Source organism: Leuresthes tenuis, unplaced genomic scaffold (genome assembly GCF_036924035.1).
Source record: "Leuresthes tenuis unplaced genomic scaffold, fLeuTen1.0.hap1 SCAF_4, whole genome shotgun sequence".
NCBI classification, from domain to species: domain Eukaryota; kingdom Metazoa; phylum Chordata; class Actinopteri; order Atheriniformes; family Atherinopsidae; genus Leuresthes; species Leuresthes tenuis.
The window spans coordinates 11,395,847-11,413,273 of NW_027325358.1; the positions used below are offsets into that span (position 1 = coordinate 11,395,847).

The 17,427-nt window shown below is 38.8% G+C and overlaps 1 protein-coding gene across 1 annotated transcript in view; it reads right to left on the reverse strand.

The window, feature by feature from the left end:
- LOC140305624 (cytoplasmic phosphatidylinositol transfer protein 1-like) overlaps nt 1-17,427 on the reverse strand; it is a 64,034-nt gene that overhangs the window by 12,750 nt on the left and 33,857 nt on the right. The window contains exons 2-3 of the mRNA XM_072384571.1: nt 6,242-6,390; nt 2,095-2,194 (exon numbers count right to left, since the gene is read on the reverse strand). Of these exons, the coding sequence (XP_072240672.1) occupies nt 2,095-2,194; nt 6,242-6,390 (249 nt within the window). The remainder of the gene's footprint in view (nt 1-2,094; nt 2,195-6,241; nt 6,391-17,427) is intronic.

A 17,427-nucleotide genomic window follows, 5' to 3' on the forward strand; every position in this document is an offset into this window, starting at 1 on the left:
CTCTGCACTTTAAAGCAACGTGACTCATGCTGTCCATATTCCTCACTGCACCAAAGCCACCCAATAGCAGAGCCTAATCACATGAATGCATGTTTGTGTCAGCTTGTTCTGCTAAAATTTCCTGTGTTCTAAGGGTTAATGACAGGTCATTCAGCAAAGACATGGATGTGTGTGTGTGTGTGTGTGTGTGTGTGTGTGTGTGTGTGTGTGTGTGTGTGTGTGTGTGTGTGTGTGTGTGTGTGGTTCGATCGTTACAGAAATAGGACATACAGGTTCAGCTGAATTCTTCCACAAATCCTTTAGTGGAAAACTTACTGAGGCTAACTTCAAACAGCAGGGGACTGCATAATTCACTGCTATAAAAAGACATTACAGCCTTCAAAATGAGTGGAACAAAACTAATATAATATGTTTTCCTCTTGTATCATTTGGTATATTTGTTACAAGCCTTCAGATCCTTCAGGCATTTCTTTAGATAAATATTACTTAATAAACACAAATTAAGAGTAGTGAAAGAGTGAATTCAGTTTACATTTATATGTAGTGTTCTGCAATATCTGGACACAGACCAAACATATCAATAAACCCTGCGCTTCTCATTTTTAAAAAGTGCTTGGGTCATTGTAAATTAGAGATACTTACAGTATATTCTTTAAACCAAAGCGAGAGGAGACATCAGGTCAGAGCAGTCGAAGAAAACAAAGACACAGTAAGTTAAACAGCTCTGAATTCAATTTCCACTGTATGAAAAGACGTGAAGGCCACAATATGCAAAATATATGCCATACAAGTTATATTAAAACACACTTTTGATAACTAAAAACATTTTTTCCTCAGTCATTTGCTCTCGTTAAAATTGTCCTCGAATCATAACATCTCATTGACGATCTTTAAAGCGTGACAGAAGCGTGTTCTGTGTGCCGCAGCTCTGATCGCTGCACTCCTGATAAGTGGTTGCTTGTAATCTTGATGATTCCCACGAAGAAGCTAGAGCCACTGCTGCGCTCACTGCACGTCAATTGGGACAACGAGCATTTAGATCATGGCTAAACTGGAAACATGTCAATGTGTAGGCTGCATGGCATGCTCATGCTTTCCTGTGTTGTGTCTCGCGACAGAAAGCTGTGATGGTGTCACCGACTCAGATCAGTTCATCAGTATCCATTTGAGTTGTCCTTAAATGCAGGTTTCAGGACTGCGGAGCTTCAAGAATCTACAGTGTGTGTGTGTTTTTTTCTATTTTACCAAAGACCTTGCCTCTTATTTACAGTTTAAGATTATGCTTTATTGATTGATGTTGATCGATATTCAAATCTCCCCCTTCTACTTTTATCTACAGAAGTCATTGACCTTTTACCTTTGATTAGCATTTTGCTTCGTGCGCTTTAAACATTCTTTTTTTCTCTCCAGAGTCACAGTGTCCAGATCATAATCCAGAGCCTTTACAAGCTCAGGAGACAATACAAAGTCTTTCATAATTTGTTTCTAAATCAGGCACGTGCACGCCCTGAGCTCTGCGTCATGTCCTGTGTCACACCTGAATGTGGAGGGGCTGGGGACCAAACCACCGACTCTGGGAATAAGTGCGTTCAACCACCTGAGCTGCTGTGGCCCATGCATCAACATAAAATATATTCAGTTCACTGTAAAAACCTCCACATGTCCCACAGAAATGACATATGGAGCAGTTGAAAACTGGGCATCAGATTCCTGAATAATACAACACATGTCTAGAGTTTCACAGGGACTTTGGTGCATAAGCCATTTGCATGAAGATTTTTAAATTGTGTAAAAAATGTGCTGTGGAGATCCGCAGCCTTGGACCATGTTCCTTCTCTTGTCTTTTCACACTACTACAATCATCCAGTAAAGTGTTTGTATGAAGTGGTGAGTGCTAAGTAAAATATGTCTGGCTAAACAAAAAAAAAAAACATCTGAAAACTAGTGGAGAAGGTGACCTTTGAAAACAGTACCGGGCTTCATGTAACTCAAGTGTAAAGCTACTCTGCTTCTACTCCTGGCAAATGTAGGCGAGGTAGAGTGTTACAGCGGGGCTCTCAGTGGAACAGTAAATCCTGCCAAACACATTTGCACTGTATACTCACCTGTTATGGTGTAAGGGTAGTAGTTCCATGCTTTCTCTGTGACATAGAAAATCTTAGGAACCACTGCTCGAGCCCAGCTGGGTAATTTACTGCAGGGAGACATTGACACAGACAGACAAAGAGAGAGAGACTGTGAGTATAAACTATGACGAGAGATGCGCGCTTCTTTAAATCACAGTAATCAATGGAAAAAAAATAAAAATAAAAATGTGCTCACACAGATTGTAAGGAATGATGTGAAAAGAACAGCTCCCCAAAAAACTTTGATTTAAGGAATAAGGCGCCTTTCAGCGAGAACAGTTGTTGATGCAGAGTGGTAGTAAACAGGATATGATGTGAAGCGAGTGACAGCTGGACAGATGGTGGGCTTACACAGTCTAAAATGACCAGAAAAAAATGTATCTGTGCACAAGTTGTTTTTTTTTCCCCAGTGTCGAATAAAGTGAGCTCTTTGAAACTACGTGTACCAAAAAAACAACAAAATGTTACAATCATACATGACCACAATGAGCAAGAAGACGCTGCAAAGCAGTTGTACATGTTGTTGTTACAATAAATAAAAAGTTATCACACTTTCAAAAACCTACAAATATATTTCTGGGTGGGACAGACCCAAGAATCTAAAAAGTTGTGCACAAGAGGAGACGGAAGCACCTTTTTTTCCTGGATGAACCTTTAAGTCACTTAAGTGATTATATTGCAATAAAATCCTGTCATAAGATCATTAATTTCCTTCTAGAGAATCAACATGGCCAATACTGTTGTTCTCGTTTCTTCGAGGTTTAGTTTCTAGTAAGTCATCTTTACATCCTCTTATTTCAGCCTTTTACAGGGACTAGCTCGTTTGCTTGAAACCAGCTAATGGAAATGTGCCTAATTTTACACTTTCTACATTTCAGATTGTTCCCCGACTTCTTTTTGATCATTTGGAAGCGCATCTGCTGTGTCTAAGATGGCAAAATATCTGTGTTTCCTGGATAAGCAACTGACTAGTAATGAAAATCATTAAGATTACTTGATTATATGTTATTTTTGAGCTGCTGGTAAAATGTTTCCACTCCCTCACCATTTTCACCATCTGTGCCATCATGCTGCTAGCTCTACTTTCATAATTACTTACTGTCTACAAGAAAACAAGTCGTCTTTATAAAAGGTCTAACATTTTCCTTGAGTTGTAGTCTGTAAGATGATTTTGGGACACTGAACCTCTTTGTAAACAGTAAATAGAAAACAAATAGAAGACATTTTAACCTCTGCAAAGGACTTTGTATTTATTTATACAAAAAAAAAATCCAACTGTACTTTTTTTCTTTTATTATAACGCAGCCTACAGCATGCAGTGCTTCTTTAATATACTAAGGAACACATTGGAGTTTAAGTATCCTTGAGCGTGCTGGGGATCGAACCACCGACTACTCCAACTGCTACATCATGGCAGTTAGTTACCATATGTACACATTTCATATGGTCTGTGTAAAAGGCCAATTTGTGCATGTAAGTGTGCATGCTGGAAATCCTCTAAAGTTAAACTCCAAGACTACAAGCCTCCAATGAGAACTTATTTCTGAGACCTCAAGAATAAAATAACGCATAATAAAATAAAATAATAATAATAATAAAATAAAAGAAATAACGCATCACATGGTCCGTCTTCACCTCCACCTCTTTCGGCTTGCATTAAAAACAGGATAAAAACGGCACCCACTGCATCGTGACAGCTGTGAATAAAATCAGCCTTCAACTGTGATATTTTGTGAGTGTTGGCATACTCCCTAACGCTCTCTCCCAACAAAAGAGACTGACACTCCTCCTACACCTCCATCCCATCCCTCCCTGTTCTTTTAAAGATTTTGGCCAGTGTCTGCTGAGACACAGCTCACAGTTGCCAAGCATTCAAACGCAATGAGTGGCTGCTCTCACGCACAAGCCACTGTTTGTATGTGGGGATAAAAATAATGAAATAAAACCAGAAAAAAATGAGGAAAGTTACGCTCTTTTTTTTTTATATAATCACATCATCAACCATCCTCTCTGTGCTTTTATAGAAGTTATTGACAGAACAAAGGTGGAAAACTGTGCTAAGGTTGGATGGGATTAAGCCAGTAAAGTATTGTACAAAGCACATTTTGAGGGCTAATGAGGTGGTTGAAGTGTGACAGAACAAGTCCAGATTGACTTCCCTGCTGCTGAATCAAAGCTTAATGTTCAGTTGCTGCAGAACCAAATAGAGGGCCATTATGGGAAGTAACAGTAGAGAATAATGGCAATGTTACACGATTCATTCTACTAAACTATCACATTTTATTTCAAATTGAGACATGCATTATAGTGGCAGGGCAGAAACACTTATTATCTTTATCTTTCTTATCTTTGGCTGCAGATACTGATCTGTCTTTCTTCTCGGTCAGTGGAAGCATTGTTTGATTTATAGCACTGATATGATCATTCGAGCTGTCTGAAGCATTCTCACTCTGTAAAATGCTAAAGAATTACTCCTAAAGAAAGTTATTCTACATCTTGGCATTATAGATATTGGAAATATCCCTGGAACACTCTTACTGTGTCTCATATATATATATTTTTCTTTAACAGTACATCAACTACTCATTAGAGTTTAAATCTTTTATATTTTTCCATCTAAATAAAGATGTAGGTGGACATATTAGCAGAGAGTTTGAGTGTTTAGGTTGTTAAGTTCATTTTTAGGCCCTTTTCTTTTAACTTTCTCCTCTTCCGTGTCTTGACTCTGATAAAAGTGGTAGTTTGATGTGAGTAACTACCTTTTCTTGGATTTTGACCATATTTCACAAGACAAATGCCTTTAAAATCCCATCCAACAAGTACCCTGGCTTTAAAATGTTTATATCGTCATGCATTGATATTGTTTTTCGGTCAGAACGACTAAAATTAGATTTGAATTCTTAATATTCCCACGCTCTGACATCTTTCATTTCTCACATGGCAAGCAGCTGTTTTGTCATTTATTATCGGATCATATTCCTGTTGTTCTCAGCCTGTATAGAGCACATTGAATGAAAATGCCTGAAAAGAAAAGGCAACTTCTTACTGTGTATAGCCCTACCTTTGCTTTATTCCTCTCCTCTGCAGAGCAGAGGTGTGCTGACTCGACATAATTGGTTCCCCAGCAAAGTGAACGCTGACACGGGTATTTGTGCTCCGACAAATGGCCAACAGCAACTTCTACCCCTCTACATTTTCTGTATTCATCTCTTATTTTGTGTGTCTGGCGTCTCCCCTTCTTTTCTTTTCTTTCACATATTTCCCACCTGTAATCTGAGTTAAAGTCCTCGTTACTTAGCAGTAACAAAACTGCTTTGTGTGGGGAGCAGAATCCAGGATACTGAGATGCACTGCAATGCATCAGTAAAGGGTAATAAAGTGAATGGCAAAAGTTTGGACACCCATTGTCTTTGAATAACAAAGCAAGGACAAGATTATCTGATTCCCCACACATGAACCTTAAACTGATGTATTTTTTCAACATTTTCAAATTACTTAAATTTCCAGCACATATGGTTTCAAAACAACAAAAAAGACTAAAGTTAAAGCTTAGTTGTCCTACATAGTCTGCATTAAGTAAACAAAACAAAGCCTTTGGCAAGCATCGCAGCTTGTACATGTTTTTTCTTGAAAGACAAGTCTTTCAGCTCTCGAAGTGAGTGAGTTTAGAAACTGGAGAGGAAGCTCCAGGTGGCGAGCAAGCCTTCACAACTATGAGCCAACAAACATTTGGTCATTTGGTTTTTTGAAGAGCCAACTTTTGTGCGGCTTCAGATCTGTACTCCTCAGAGATTCTCCAACCATCAGCCAGTCTGGTAAGTGTTTGACACCAATTTGCAATTTACTTTTCATGACTTTTACAGTTGACACAGTTTCTGTGAGGAGCCCTCTCATCTTTAGCTGTTCAATCATTATAGCTATGCGTGTTATTGACATTTGTTTTTTTTTTCTTTTTAAACAAACCATGTCCTGTGGGTACGAACATTTTTCTAAAGATAAGTATCAAACAGAAATATTCAAAGCAGCCAAACTGAACTTTAACCGACTGCCAGCAAAGTCTAAAAATACCACAAACTCCATTAAATAATCACGTAGCAGGCCTCTGTCCCACCGACCTGTTGAGGTAGACTCGTTTCTCTGTGAACTGTCCTTGGCCATGGTTGGGATCTTCGAACGGTTCGTTCTGGACGACCTCCACCCCTTCCCCTCGATCGCTTTGCTCATGGCTGTGTTTACTGATCATGTACAGCTGCCCGATCCGATACTGGAGAAAGAGACACACAGACAAGAAAATGACTTCTTTGTGTGGTATGTGTTTTCTTCCCTTTTTATAACTTTTCAAATCAGTTATTATATAAACATTTGATTGCACTTTGTACATGTGAAATAACAACAGAGATCTCTTCTATGAACATTCGACAGTGCGGCACCAACCAGTCAGTGCAACAGGCAGTTGGCCTGTTATATTCAAACACAATCAGAGGGGTTGTCAACCACGAAGCTCTGAAGTCAAGTCAGATGTCAGATAAAGAAAACAGCCCCATCACCATCATAACAGACGATAATGATTAACCACAAAATGGAGCTGTGACAAGTTTCTTTTTTCATCTGCTAAAGGATTAACTTTCCCCCTGAATTTTTTAAGTGATGTACACATATACATAAAAAAAGATACTCCTTATAATATGCAAGTAACATTCCTCCACTTGCATGACAACTACATTTTTACTGACATCTGACTACAATTTTATACAAACGTCTTAACTGCAATTCTTAGTTTCATGCAGAAATGAGAGAAAGTGAAACTCTTAATCCCTGGCCAGGTATAATATAATAATCTAATTTTTAATTTTTATTTGAGCTTCATCATAAATTGTCTGTCTGCTTGGTCCAAAGTAGCCATTACTAAGTACAGTGGATTAATTCCTGCAATCCTTTTTATTCTACAGACCTGAACAAAGAAAAAAAAAAAGAAGTAAAAAAAACTCAAGGCTGCCTCCTTTTAAATAATGTGTCTTCAGTGAAGGGTCGGACTTGTAGTTTTGTTGTAAAGCTATTTCTATTTTGATGTCCAGCACACTGGACCACGCTGACCAAAATCTGTGGCTGTGAAATAACAGCCCATCGAGTTGCTCCAGTCATTAAGTCAACGAACTGACTGAAGACCGCACCTCTGCCTGCTTTTGATCTATAATCTTCCTTTTTCTAAATCCACACCTTATGCGTTGACAAAAGGCCGAGAGAGAAATAAGAAAAAATATGGAAATTAAAGAATGAATCAAAGAGGCAGAAAAGAAGCGAACAGAATGTGAAACTGAGGCGCATCAAAGCAGAGGAAACGTTAATGAGAAGATTATGAGCGAGTTAAAATTGAGAAAAGTAAGTATTAGTTTGCAAAAAAATAAAATGGCTCAGCACTGTTTGATCTGTTGCAGTCTCTGAAGCCACTTTCTCCTCAGTCATCACATGCTTTCTCTTTAGTTTTTGCTCCCATCTCACAAACATAGGCTTCATTTTTAAAAGAGTTCTCAGAATGAGAACTGTGCCAAGGTAATGAAGGAGAGTTCAATCAACCGTGTGTCTTCCCCTGAACTGCACATCCTCTCTCCCTGACCTTTACCTGTCATAGCTGTTGACAGAGCTATGAAATGCTGTCAGAGGGAAACGTGCGGCTCTCAGCCACAAAGGCTCCCAGGGGGATTCTCAGATGGTGTCAGCACATATAGCTGCTATGGTAAAATCTCTGATGGATAAACCTTTTTACTAGTATGCGGCAGAATAAATGACACAATTATGTAAAACCCCTAAAGTCATTAATCCATGTCTGGTGGGAAGATGCAAAACCAAGCCGTCACGACAGATCCCATCATGTGGGTCAGTTTGATCACTTTCATGACAATGTGTTAGGCTTCCTGATATTCAGTAGGCTCCAATCCAAAATAGCAAATTAAAAAGTAGGTTTTTGATGTAACACAGTAGGAGAGTACTACCTCAGAGTAGTGGAAAGTAGAGGGAAATGTTGTGCAATCATGACCTAAAAAAAAAAAGAAAAAGAAAAAAAAGACAATTTGTCCATTTGTTTCAGCTTCTTTGAGGACTTTACTAAAGAAAAACAAAATTCTTCATCTTTCAGGTTCCAGCTATCTTGTGTACAGTTGACAGATCAGTCAGCTTTCCAGGATAGAGCGTTGCCACCATTTTTTCTTTTTTTTTTGCCAGGGGTTGTAACATAAATAGTATGTCTAATACTATACTGTAGAAATTTCCTAATACAACACACACGTACCATACGTGTTAATGTGTGCTATGTTGTGTCTTTGCTCTTTGTTGATGTGTGAGGACGGTCAATGAGATGCTCAACAGAGCTTCAAGCAGCCAATTCTGCCTCAGACACAAAAGTGTAATCATGTGAAAAATAGACATTTCCATCAGAATAAACAGGCTTTAGCACACTGTAGGCCATGGATGACGAATTAGAATACATTTTGATTCATTCTGATTATGTATATAACAGGACTGGGAAAAAAAAAGCAATCTTTACACACTTCACGTCTAACTCACTTCCTTTGTGGATATATGTGTTGTTACTTTAATAAAGAAAATGCCAAAGATCACAGTTTTATTAGATTTTAAACAAAACTAAACTTTATGTAAATGAAATAATTAATTAATTAATTAATTAATTAATGCTATGGCAAAAGTCAGCCTATATACAAGATGTTCTGATTTTGAAAATGTTCGCCCCACACACAAACAATCCAAGCCTTAAAATGTTTCTCTGAGCATAAATTTCCCAGACTTGAGAGGAGGAATCAGTGGCAGGTTAGGATCAAGAACGAACAGTTAGTGCTGAACTGCCCTTGACCAGTGAGAGACCTCTGAAGTAAAAATGTTTTCCTTCCTTTTCCATTTTTATTATTTTTCCCCCTCTCCCTTGCATAATGTTTTGTTACCGTTTGCTGCTAAACAGACTAAGTAATGCATTGGAAGCCACTCTAAAACCCTTTTTGCAGTGGACAAAAAGCCACTGCACTGATGTTTTGGTCCAGTCGGTTTTGGTCAGACTTATAGAACTACTCCACAAGAAGGTCCTCGCACTGACGGCAACAAATGGCAGGAAAAAAAAAAAAGTGCACAGATTGAACGATTTTACCAGACTGCTTGCAACTCACTCACTCACTCTCAGTTCTAGTGTGTAGGCTGATGTCCATGCTCCAAGAATAATCAACTAGCCTCATCTGAAAGTGTGGTCTATGTCTGTATACTACAGTGTAAAGCCACCTTTTACGCAGTTGTAGCTACAGGCTAATCCTCTGGTAGGTAGTGATTTACTCAGGGTAAATATGCTACTACTGGTAATGGTAAAGAATTTCATCAGTTTGTTTCAGCGCAACCCACATTAAAAAAAATAAAATAAAAACTTTAAAACACACCATAATTGATCTCTTATGACATAGTTTACCCTCAGTAAACTGGATTTCTATGGATTCTGGTTCTGCGATTGGTATGGAAATTTAGAAGGAACTGTATGACATTAAATTTGTTCGCGAACAAAACCAAACTTGTCTCATTAAGATGGAAACTAAGGATGCGAATTGAGAACTGACTCCACTTGAAACCTGTTCCTGAAATTTCCTAATAAGAATTGCACGTCTCTCTGGTTATCAGTTCCTCTATCGATGTCGGCTGGTGCTGGCTGAGCTCTCAAGTCTGCAAGTATCACAAATCCCGCTTCTCACACACTGTCATGCCACAAATTCCTTTTTCTCACACAGTGAAAAACAAATTCAAAACATGTGATGTTGCGATATCAAACCAGGAGACAAATATCACCAGCATTGCCAACTTGGCGATTTATATGACCCATCGGAGCGAGGTCTCTCTCCCCCCAAAGCAGAAACACCCCTCTGTGCTTCTGCCCAGCTGCTCCACGAAAGATAGCTGTGCCAGTGAGCTGCTTCGGCAGCACTGTGCTTGTAATGCGTAATAGGAGGCTGTGAACTGTGTGAGAAAACATTGGAGACATTTTGTCGCTTCTAACTTTCGCTCCAGAACATCGTACATGTAAATATAGCCGAAGTCATTGCGCAGATGTTTAAGTTATCTGGATAGTGCGTTTTCCAGATGACGCAGCGATGATAATATACTTCTCTATCAGTACTCTATCAGAGCTGAATGGCAGTCTAAAAATGTTCCCGCTGTAGATATCTTAGATAAGAAAAAACATGAATGAGAGCAGCTTTATTCAGAATTGGCTGCATCATTGTATTGTATATGTGAGCATAGAGAGTCAACGAGAAGCAGACATGTAGAGGGCTGGACAAAGTGAAGCTCAATGTACGTGCTGCAAAACCTGCCGTTTACACACCATGGTTAACACATTTCAGTTTGACAAAAAATTAAAACAATATCATGTTCTCCCTATGAGATGTGGACTGGGTAACCGCAGCCAACAGCTGACAGCTCCCTTCATATTTGCTGCAGAGACTGAACAGCAAAGCTCATTCACCCTTTCATCACTCATCACTTTGCCCATCACTAAATTACCTGTGAAAGGCTTGCATCCTTTCTCGAAAGTTAAAGATCCACATTTCAGGTAGATCAGGTGGACTTTTATAGTGTGGTGTTAAAAAAGTAGTTTTCTGCTTACGGGATTCAGAATTGCCAAGTTGCTTGTTGACATTTTATTCTAATCCATTTAGTATCTTGTTAACACCGTGCAGTTGTGTGAATGAAGACACTAAACCCAAAGTGGAGTCAGTCTTGATTTCAGAGAAGTTGTCTTTATGTTGAAAACCTGTGTAGTGGTCAAGAATCAATTAGGAAATTGAGAAAGAACCATGATAACATTGGTACCAATAAAATTCCCATCCCAACTGGCAACTAGCACTAGGTTTATAAAAGACATAACATGTTTATGAGTTAGCCTGAGAGACTATTGTAATATTTCTGACTTTTTGTAAGCAGGAAAAAAGCTCAGAACATTAGAATAACATGTGATTCTGTTTAACTATGCACATAAATACATCTTTAGTCTCTGTTCACCCATCTATAGATATATTTCTTTAAAGCTCTATAAACTGTGGAGAGAAAAAAATGGCCCCTGACTTGGCAACTGCTTCAGTGTTGATACAACTCAGGGATAACGTTGCCATTTGGTGCTTGGAAAAATCTCTGGCTGGCCATTTTGTTTCCCAAAGGAAAATACAGAAAATGAATAAGCCGGGGATGTAGCGTGAGGTAATATTTCTCTGAGCACTCGGTCACCCCATCGTCTCAGTGGTCAAGTCATCCAAAACCATTTATTATTGTCCTTTTATCGGCCACATGAGCCTAAGCTTTCTTACAGCAAATTGAGCAGCAAGTGAAGCAGAAGCAGCCACTAAAAAGTTCAATGTCAGTTCAGTAAGTGCAACACTGCAGAGAGCTGTCAAGTTGCAAGATTACGAAATTCATCAAGCAAAAGGATATTTTCAGCACCAACAGACTACCCTCCAGACATTTAGAGCGTCTGCAGTCTCAGTCCTGAAATGGCCTGTATGCTGTGCAATGCTCTGCGCAGCTCAGGCAGTACTGCAGTCCTGAAACGAATGATTGATCTTGGCGGGTTATTTAATACTGATAAAAGGGGAGTCCCATTCAACTAAAAGGCAGTATTTCAAATGCTGCAGGTGAGTTGTGTTTAGCGAGAGGAGTTCAGCCTTTGTAATACAAAAATGCACTGCCCACGTCTGTGTTAATTTATTAATGGAACAAATAGCCAACAGTGAAGGATTTGAGAGTTATTAACTTGAGCTTTTACGTCGCCTCTCTTATCTTTTGCATCACGTGGGCTTTTTGTGTTGCATTATTTCAGTTTTTCACACCTAAACTGCCTCATTTACTTAATGAATTAAAATCCACCTTTTCAATAAAGTCTTGAAAGAAAATAGAGTAATTCTGACAGCTCTGGGATGTAGGGACAATGAGCCTGCCAGGTTGAGAGCAACTGTAAATAATGCAGATGTACTCCATCCCTCTTTTTATGCCACACAAGAAACAAGGGAGGGAGTTGTGTGGACTGAAAGACGCCGAGGACAAGCTGAGGATGAGTTCATGGGGGGGGGGGGGGGGGGGGGGGGGGGGTTTGAGACTCTTTTGTGGGGACAAAGCGACATAAAATGAGTGTGACGTACCAGCAGACAAAAATAAAGGCTTGGGACACCAGGTTACAGAGGCAGTAAAGTATGACATCATCCTTACTCCATGTCCATTTAGACAAGAGACGTCCTTATCCATTCATTTTGTTGACGATGAGGTGTAGCAGTCATCATCTACTAAAAATATCAAGGACTCGCATACATTATCTGCGCCTCTTATGAGGGCCTCAGCGATGATTTAAAATGTTGGGAGGACAGCATGAATGTCATCAATCATGACCAGACGAAAACGGACGGCCTCATATTGCACAACAAATAAAATCTAGTACTCACTGACTGAACAGCCCCCTGTTATTAAGGCATGTTGAAGCAAAACAGGAACTCAGTTGACTCTTGTCTGGAATCTTCCCTTTATGACCATTCGTTCAGCTATATGATGCAGCCAGTTATAAGAGGTCAGTGGCTGCATTTGTTTGATGACAGGGCACTCTGGTTTTTGGCTGAACGTTAATCACTGCCAATAAACTGAAGTATGTTGTCATCGTCACCCCTGTTGACTGAGTTCTGGTCAAGGTCATTGAGTTCCAAGACAAAATGAGAGGGCTGCAGTCTTATAGATTTTGATTCAATTTATCATCTTCTATCTTTAAGAAAATTCACAACACTTGGTACACAGTACACAGTTTATGTGAAGAAAAAACAAAAGTGATTAAACATGGATATTAAAACTCTATATTAAGTGAAAATAGTGTAAAGATAGCATCAAATGATTAAACAAACGTTTTTCAAATAAATATGATCATTTGAATCTAATGTTTAGAAACCACGGATGTCAACACGTTGTCACTGGTCAACTGATGCCAACTCCACCAACTGTACAACGCACACATATCCAGGTTTTATGAATATAAAACAATATGCATTTGAGTTATAAGTCTACAAATGATCTCATGCAACACTGTAATAGTGTTCAAATTTTCCCAATTTACCATTTTTTAACCTGAAGGAATGCCACCTGAATTCATCCATCCAATCGTTTCTAATCTAGATTTTTTTTTCCCCCAATATGAACCAAGAAAGACTAACCAAACTGTACATCACTTCTAAAGGTCTTTGCTTGTGATGAACTATCTGGGTACCAAAGATTGATGAATAAAGAAATGCACTAGATTTCAAATTTATGTACAGTTATAAATAAATAATAAATAAATTCATCTGAATAAATTGAATCATGTGAAGGCTTAACCTTGGAAAACATTACCCACGATAATCATGTGAAAGTTTTGATTAATTTAGTAAATATTGAATATGACAAGAATGCTTCAATCCAACATCAACCACTAACATTTCTACAGATTTAAAAAAGAAAAAAGGTAAGGCTAGCTGTCAGAGAGCAAGCAGTAGAGCGTTGCTGATGATATTAATAAACAAAAGAGCTGCATTAAGCTGTATCGATCAATATGTCTATTTGAAAGCACTCTGCATTTCTATGGGGTCGATAAGCTTCCAGCATCATCATCCAGAAAGTGGAGCAGGAGGGCGTAGGATGAAAGTAGGGTTGGCATCTTATGGTTTGTATGGTAGTGTTGTAGAGGGGGATGGGAAAGAAGATGAGATGATGAATGAGAAAGGGGGAGAGGGGGTGAGAGTTAAAAAGAGGGAAGAGGGGGTCAGACAGGGGAGAAAAAAAGACAATAGGAAGGGAGAGGAGGATGAGGTACTGTGTGATTAAATGGCTGCACATCACTGTTTCCCTTTGCATGGAGACAAGAGGGAGCTCATGTGAATGGATAGAGGAAAGAGGGGTATCATTTTCTCTTCACCAGGAGATGATCTCCCTTGTTATTCTGTACAACAACAGCGTTTAAGAAAGAAATGGAGGCTTGAGATGCTTTGCCTTTCCTGGCACCTTCAGGCCAACAAACTGAGGCAAGTTTTTCAATTTGGCTTTTAGCCATTAATGGAAGTGAGGCTGCGACTCTTGTCAAGAGAATGACGACATCCTTTTAGCAAACAAAAAGAGACTTGTAGTGTTTTCTTTGGGCATGAAATGAAAAAAAATGGAATCCAAACTCGTTTAGGGAAACCAGCTTTGCTGCGAGGGCATTTTAAACATCGGTTTAACTTTGGCAGATCTGAATAATTAGCTGAAGATTATGCTGTCTAACTGAAGTCAATGACACAAATTCATACTTCTTAAAGTGAAATGTCCAATGTCTTGACTTGCTAACTCTCAATGTATAGCAGCACATACTAGTAAGAATGTGGCCAAATTTACACCAATCAGAAGGTTAATATTAAAACTGTACAAAAGACAAAGTGCATGGAAAACAGCTGTGAGCTGTGAATAACTATTCTACTAGGAAAGTGCAGTGGAAATAAATACGTATACATACAATGAAAAATTAGGCCTTAAGCCTTCCCGAATTTATGGGCAGCAACAATTGCTTCTCGTGCAAGTTAACAACTTTGATCTCTTGCGGAAGCTTTAAAAATTGAACCCTCACATGCCATGGCAATAGAATAAATGCCTTTCTCCAGTCAATCAGCAAGGGTCAGACTACTTCACAATGGGTGATGTCACTGGCTCTGACCAATCAGGGCTGATGCAGAAGCGGTGAAACTTTCTCTTCGTCCAGGATTTAAAGTTTTGATGAAACAGTAGCGAGTGGTTCTGACAGTCTAAACTAACCATGGTAAGTCCATTAAACTCACTGTGTATGTTGCTGAGTAGTCATGCTCGTGAAACTTTAAATTTACAAGTTTCTCAGATCTTAAAGGGTTAAGATCATGGTAGATGTTTTTCTTCTTTGGTATTGTATGAACTTACCACAACTCTAATGTAACTGGTAATATATTAAACCACATATTATGACAGCTTTAAATAGAATTAGAGATTAGACAGAGACTATGTCTAAAGAAACTATCCCTTTCTAAATCTTTAATTCAGTTCGACTCAACATGTATTATAATACTCAATTAATCATTTATTATCTTTTGAATGTTTTCTTTGGAATAAACAAAATAAGTGTCTTTGTACTCAGAAAAATAATGTTCGGAACAAAAAAAGTTTCAGGGAGGATGTAGTTGACCCACGCTCCATCAAGACTGCTCCCTGGCAGCCAGTACAGCACACCTCTCTACTTAAATGTCAATGTGAGGTAATAATTACCCTAATAGCTCTGATAATCACTGTGTTCCACTTAAAGAGAGCCACATTAAAGCCCCCTGGGAGCACCATGGCAGCCAAAACAGAGTTTTTTGTGCTTGGCAGGTACTATAACACTGTCTACTTGTTAGAGAAACTTGGGGGAGAAAAAGGAAACCTTTCCCAATTTCAACTGCACAATTTCCACCTGAAATAGTGAAATAGCTACCATCATAGCGGCAAGGCATGAAACTTGTTCCTCAGAAGTTTCAAAGCTTGTTGAAATTAACTCAGTGGAGAGTTTCATATTAACAAAAAGTTGAATTAACTGATAGAAATACTGTCAGATAAACTGAATTAGTAAAGTGAGGCTTTTACTCTGTAATCATAAAAGCAAAGCCTTCATTGTTAAAAACACTGTGCGGCCTTTTGTAAGAACACAGGAAATTCAACTTCCTGAGTGATGACAGATGATTTCATCTCAGGTATTTGTTATTTGTGAAGTTACCAAGGCAATTTGAATGAATACTGCAATATTCGAGGGAAAAAAGGGAGCCGACCAGGACTATTCTAATGTGCATGGTGTGGGAGGTAAAAGCGTTTCCTAATGCTTATTTTCTCTGAGGATGAGACCAGCTGTAATTCCTGTTGAACTACTTGAGAATTCACTTTAGCAGTAACTGACTCGCAGGCTTCCACCTAGACAAAGTCCAGTACTGAAGCTGAAAGAGTCAGCCGGGTAGATTACTTCTCATTTGGACAAACCATGTTCAAAATTTGTTCTTTTGAAGTTGTGAATCAATTTTGAATTGAACTGAATAAGAAACAATCTTACGTAAAAACGAGTGATCGGATTTCAGACTTCAGAATTTGTCCAATCCACAGAGCAAATTGAAGAGTCTGTGATATCAGGCAACCTAGAAACAGTAAAGCTTATCAATAGCTTGTCAAATAAATTAAATAAAGAAAAAGATTTTATTACTTTCTCTCAGCTAGTTAGATCACCTCCTCCCCCTCTCACCTTTCATACTGATAGGTGGCTACATTAGCAGGACAATGGCAGCTTGACTAATGGACATAGGTGATAGAAATTTGGAAAGAGGTGTAATATTAGAGGCTGAGTTGACTTGTACCAGCAGACAGAAGGGAACACAAGAGCAATGAAGCGTCCTCTACTAATGGAAGCACACGTATATTTTCAAAACCATCTTTTTACCAATCAAACATTGTATGTTTCAGTGATTATACACAGATAACATGCAAGAAAATCTCTTCTCTATGTAGCCAGGATTAAAAGGGGTTTATAAACTCCCCTAGACGCATCTATAATACACACACAGAGGCATACAATCTATACTGCTGGTACAGATATGGGTCCATCACTACAATTTCATTACCTTTCATGACCAATACAAACAAACACAGACATACAAAGTGAGCCACAGACCCATGCAATCTTCTTGCCCTGTTCTGTGCACAGTTAATCAATTGGGTGGCAGTGCGCGTGGCTGCTCTCTCCAGATAAGATTATCTTTTAGCCGTAGGCCTGACAGTCAATAGGTGGACCCCAGGTGTAATTAGAGTATGTCTGCATGAAGGCAAGGGAGAAAAGGGGCAAATGACCAAGATAAAGACAGTAAAGACAGTCATTGAGTGAGCGAGGGAGGAGAAAGTTATCTGTGTCGCCAAGCCTGTACAATCCAGCCATCTAAACACACAAAATCAATGTGCAGGACAGACAAACATCTGCATGACATCTCTGTACAGTGTGTTTGTTATCAAGAAGAGGGCATTCATTATATCTGTGCTTACTTACAAGGACGAGTCTGTTGATTTAAGTGTTTTGCTGATGTTTTGAGATAAAGCTTTGTATTCTGGGGCAGTCAAAACTTTTGTTTTTCTGTAACTCATAATATCAGGAAACCGTTGAGTGTGCAATATTATTATTAAGTATTGTGACCATAGGACTTGTGACATGAACACTTTAATATATGGTGGCAGGCTCAGGTGTACC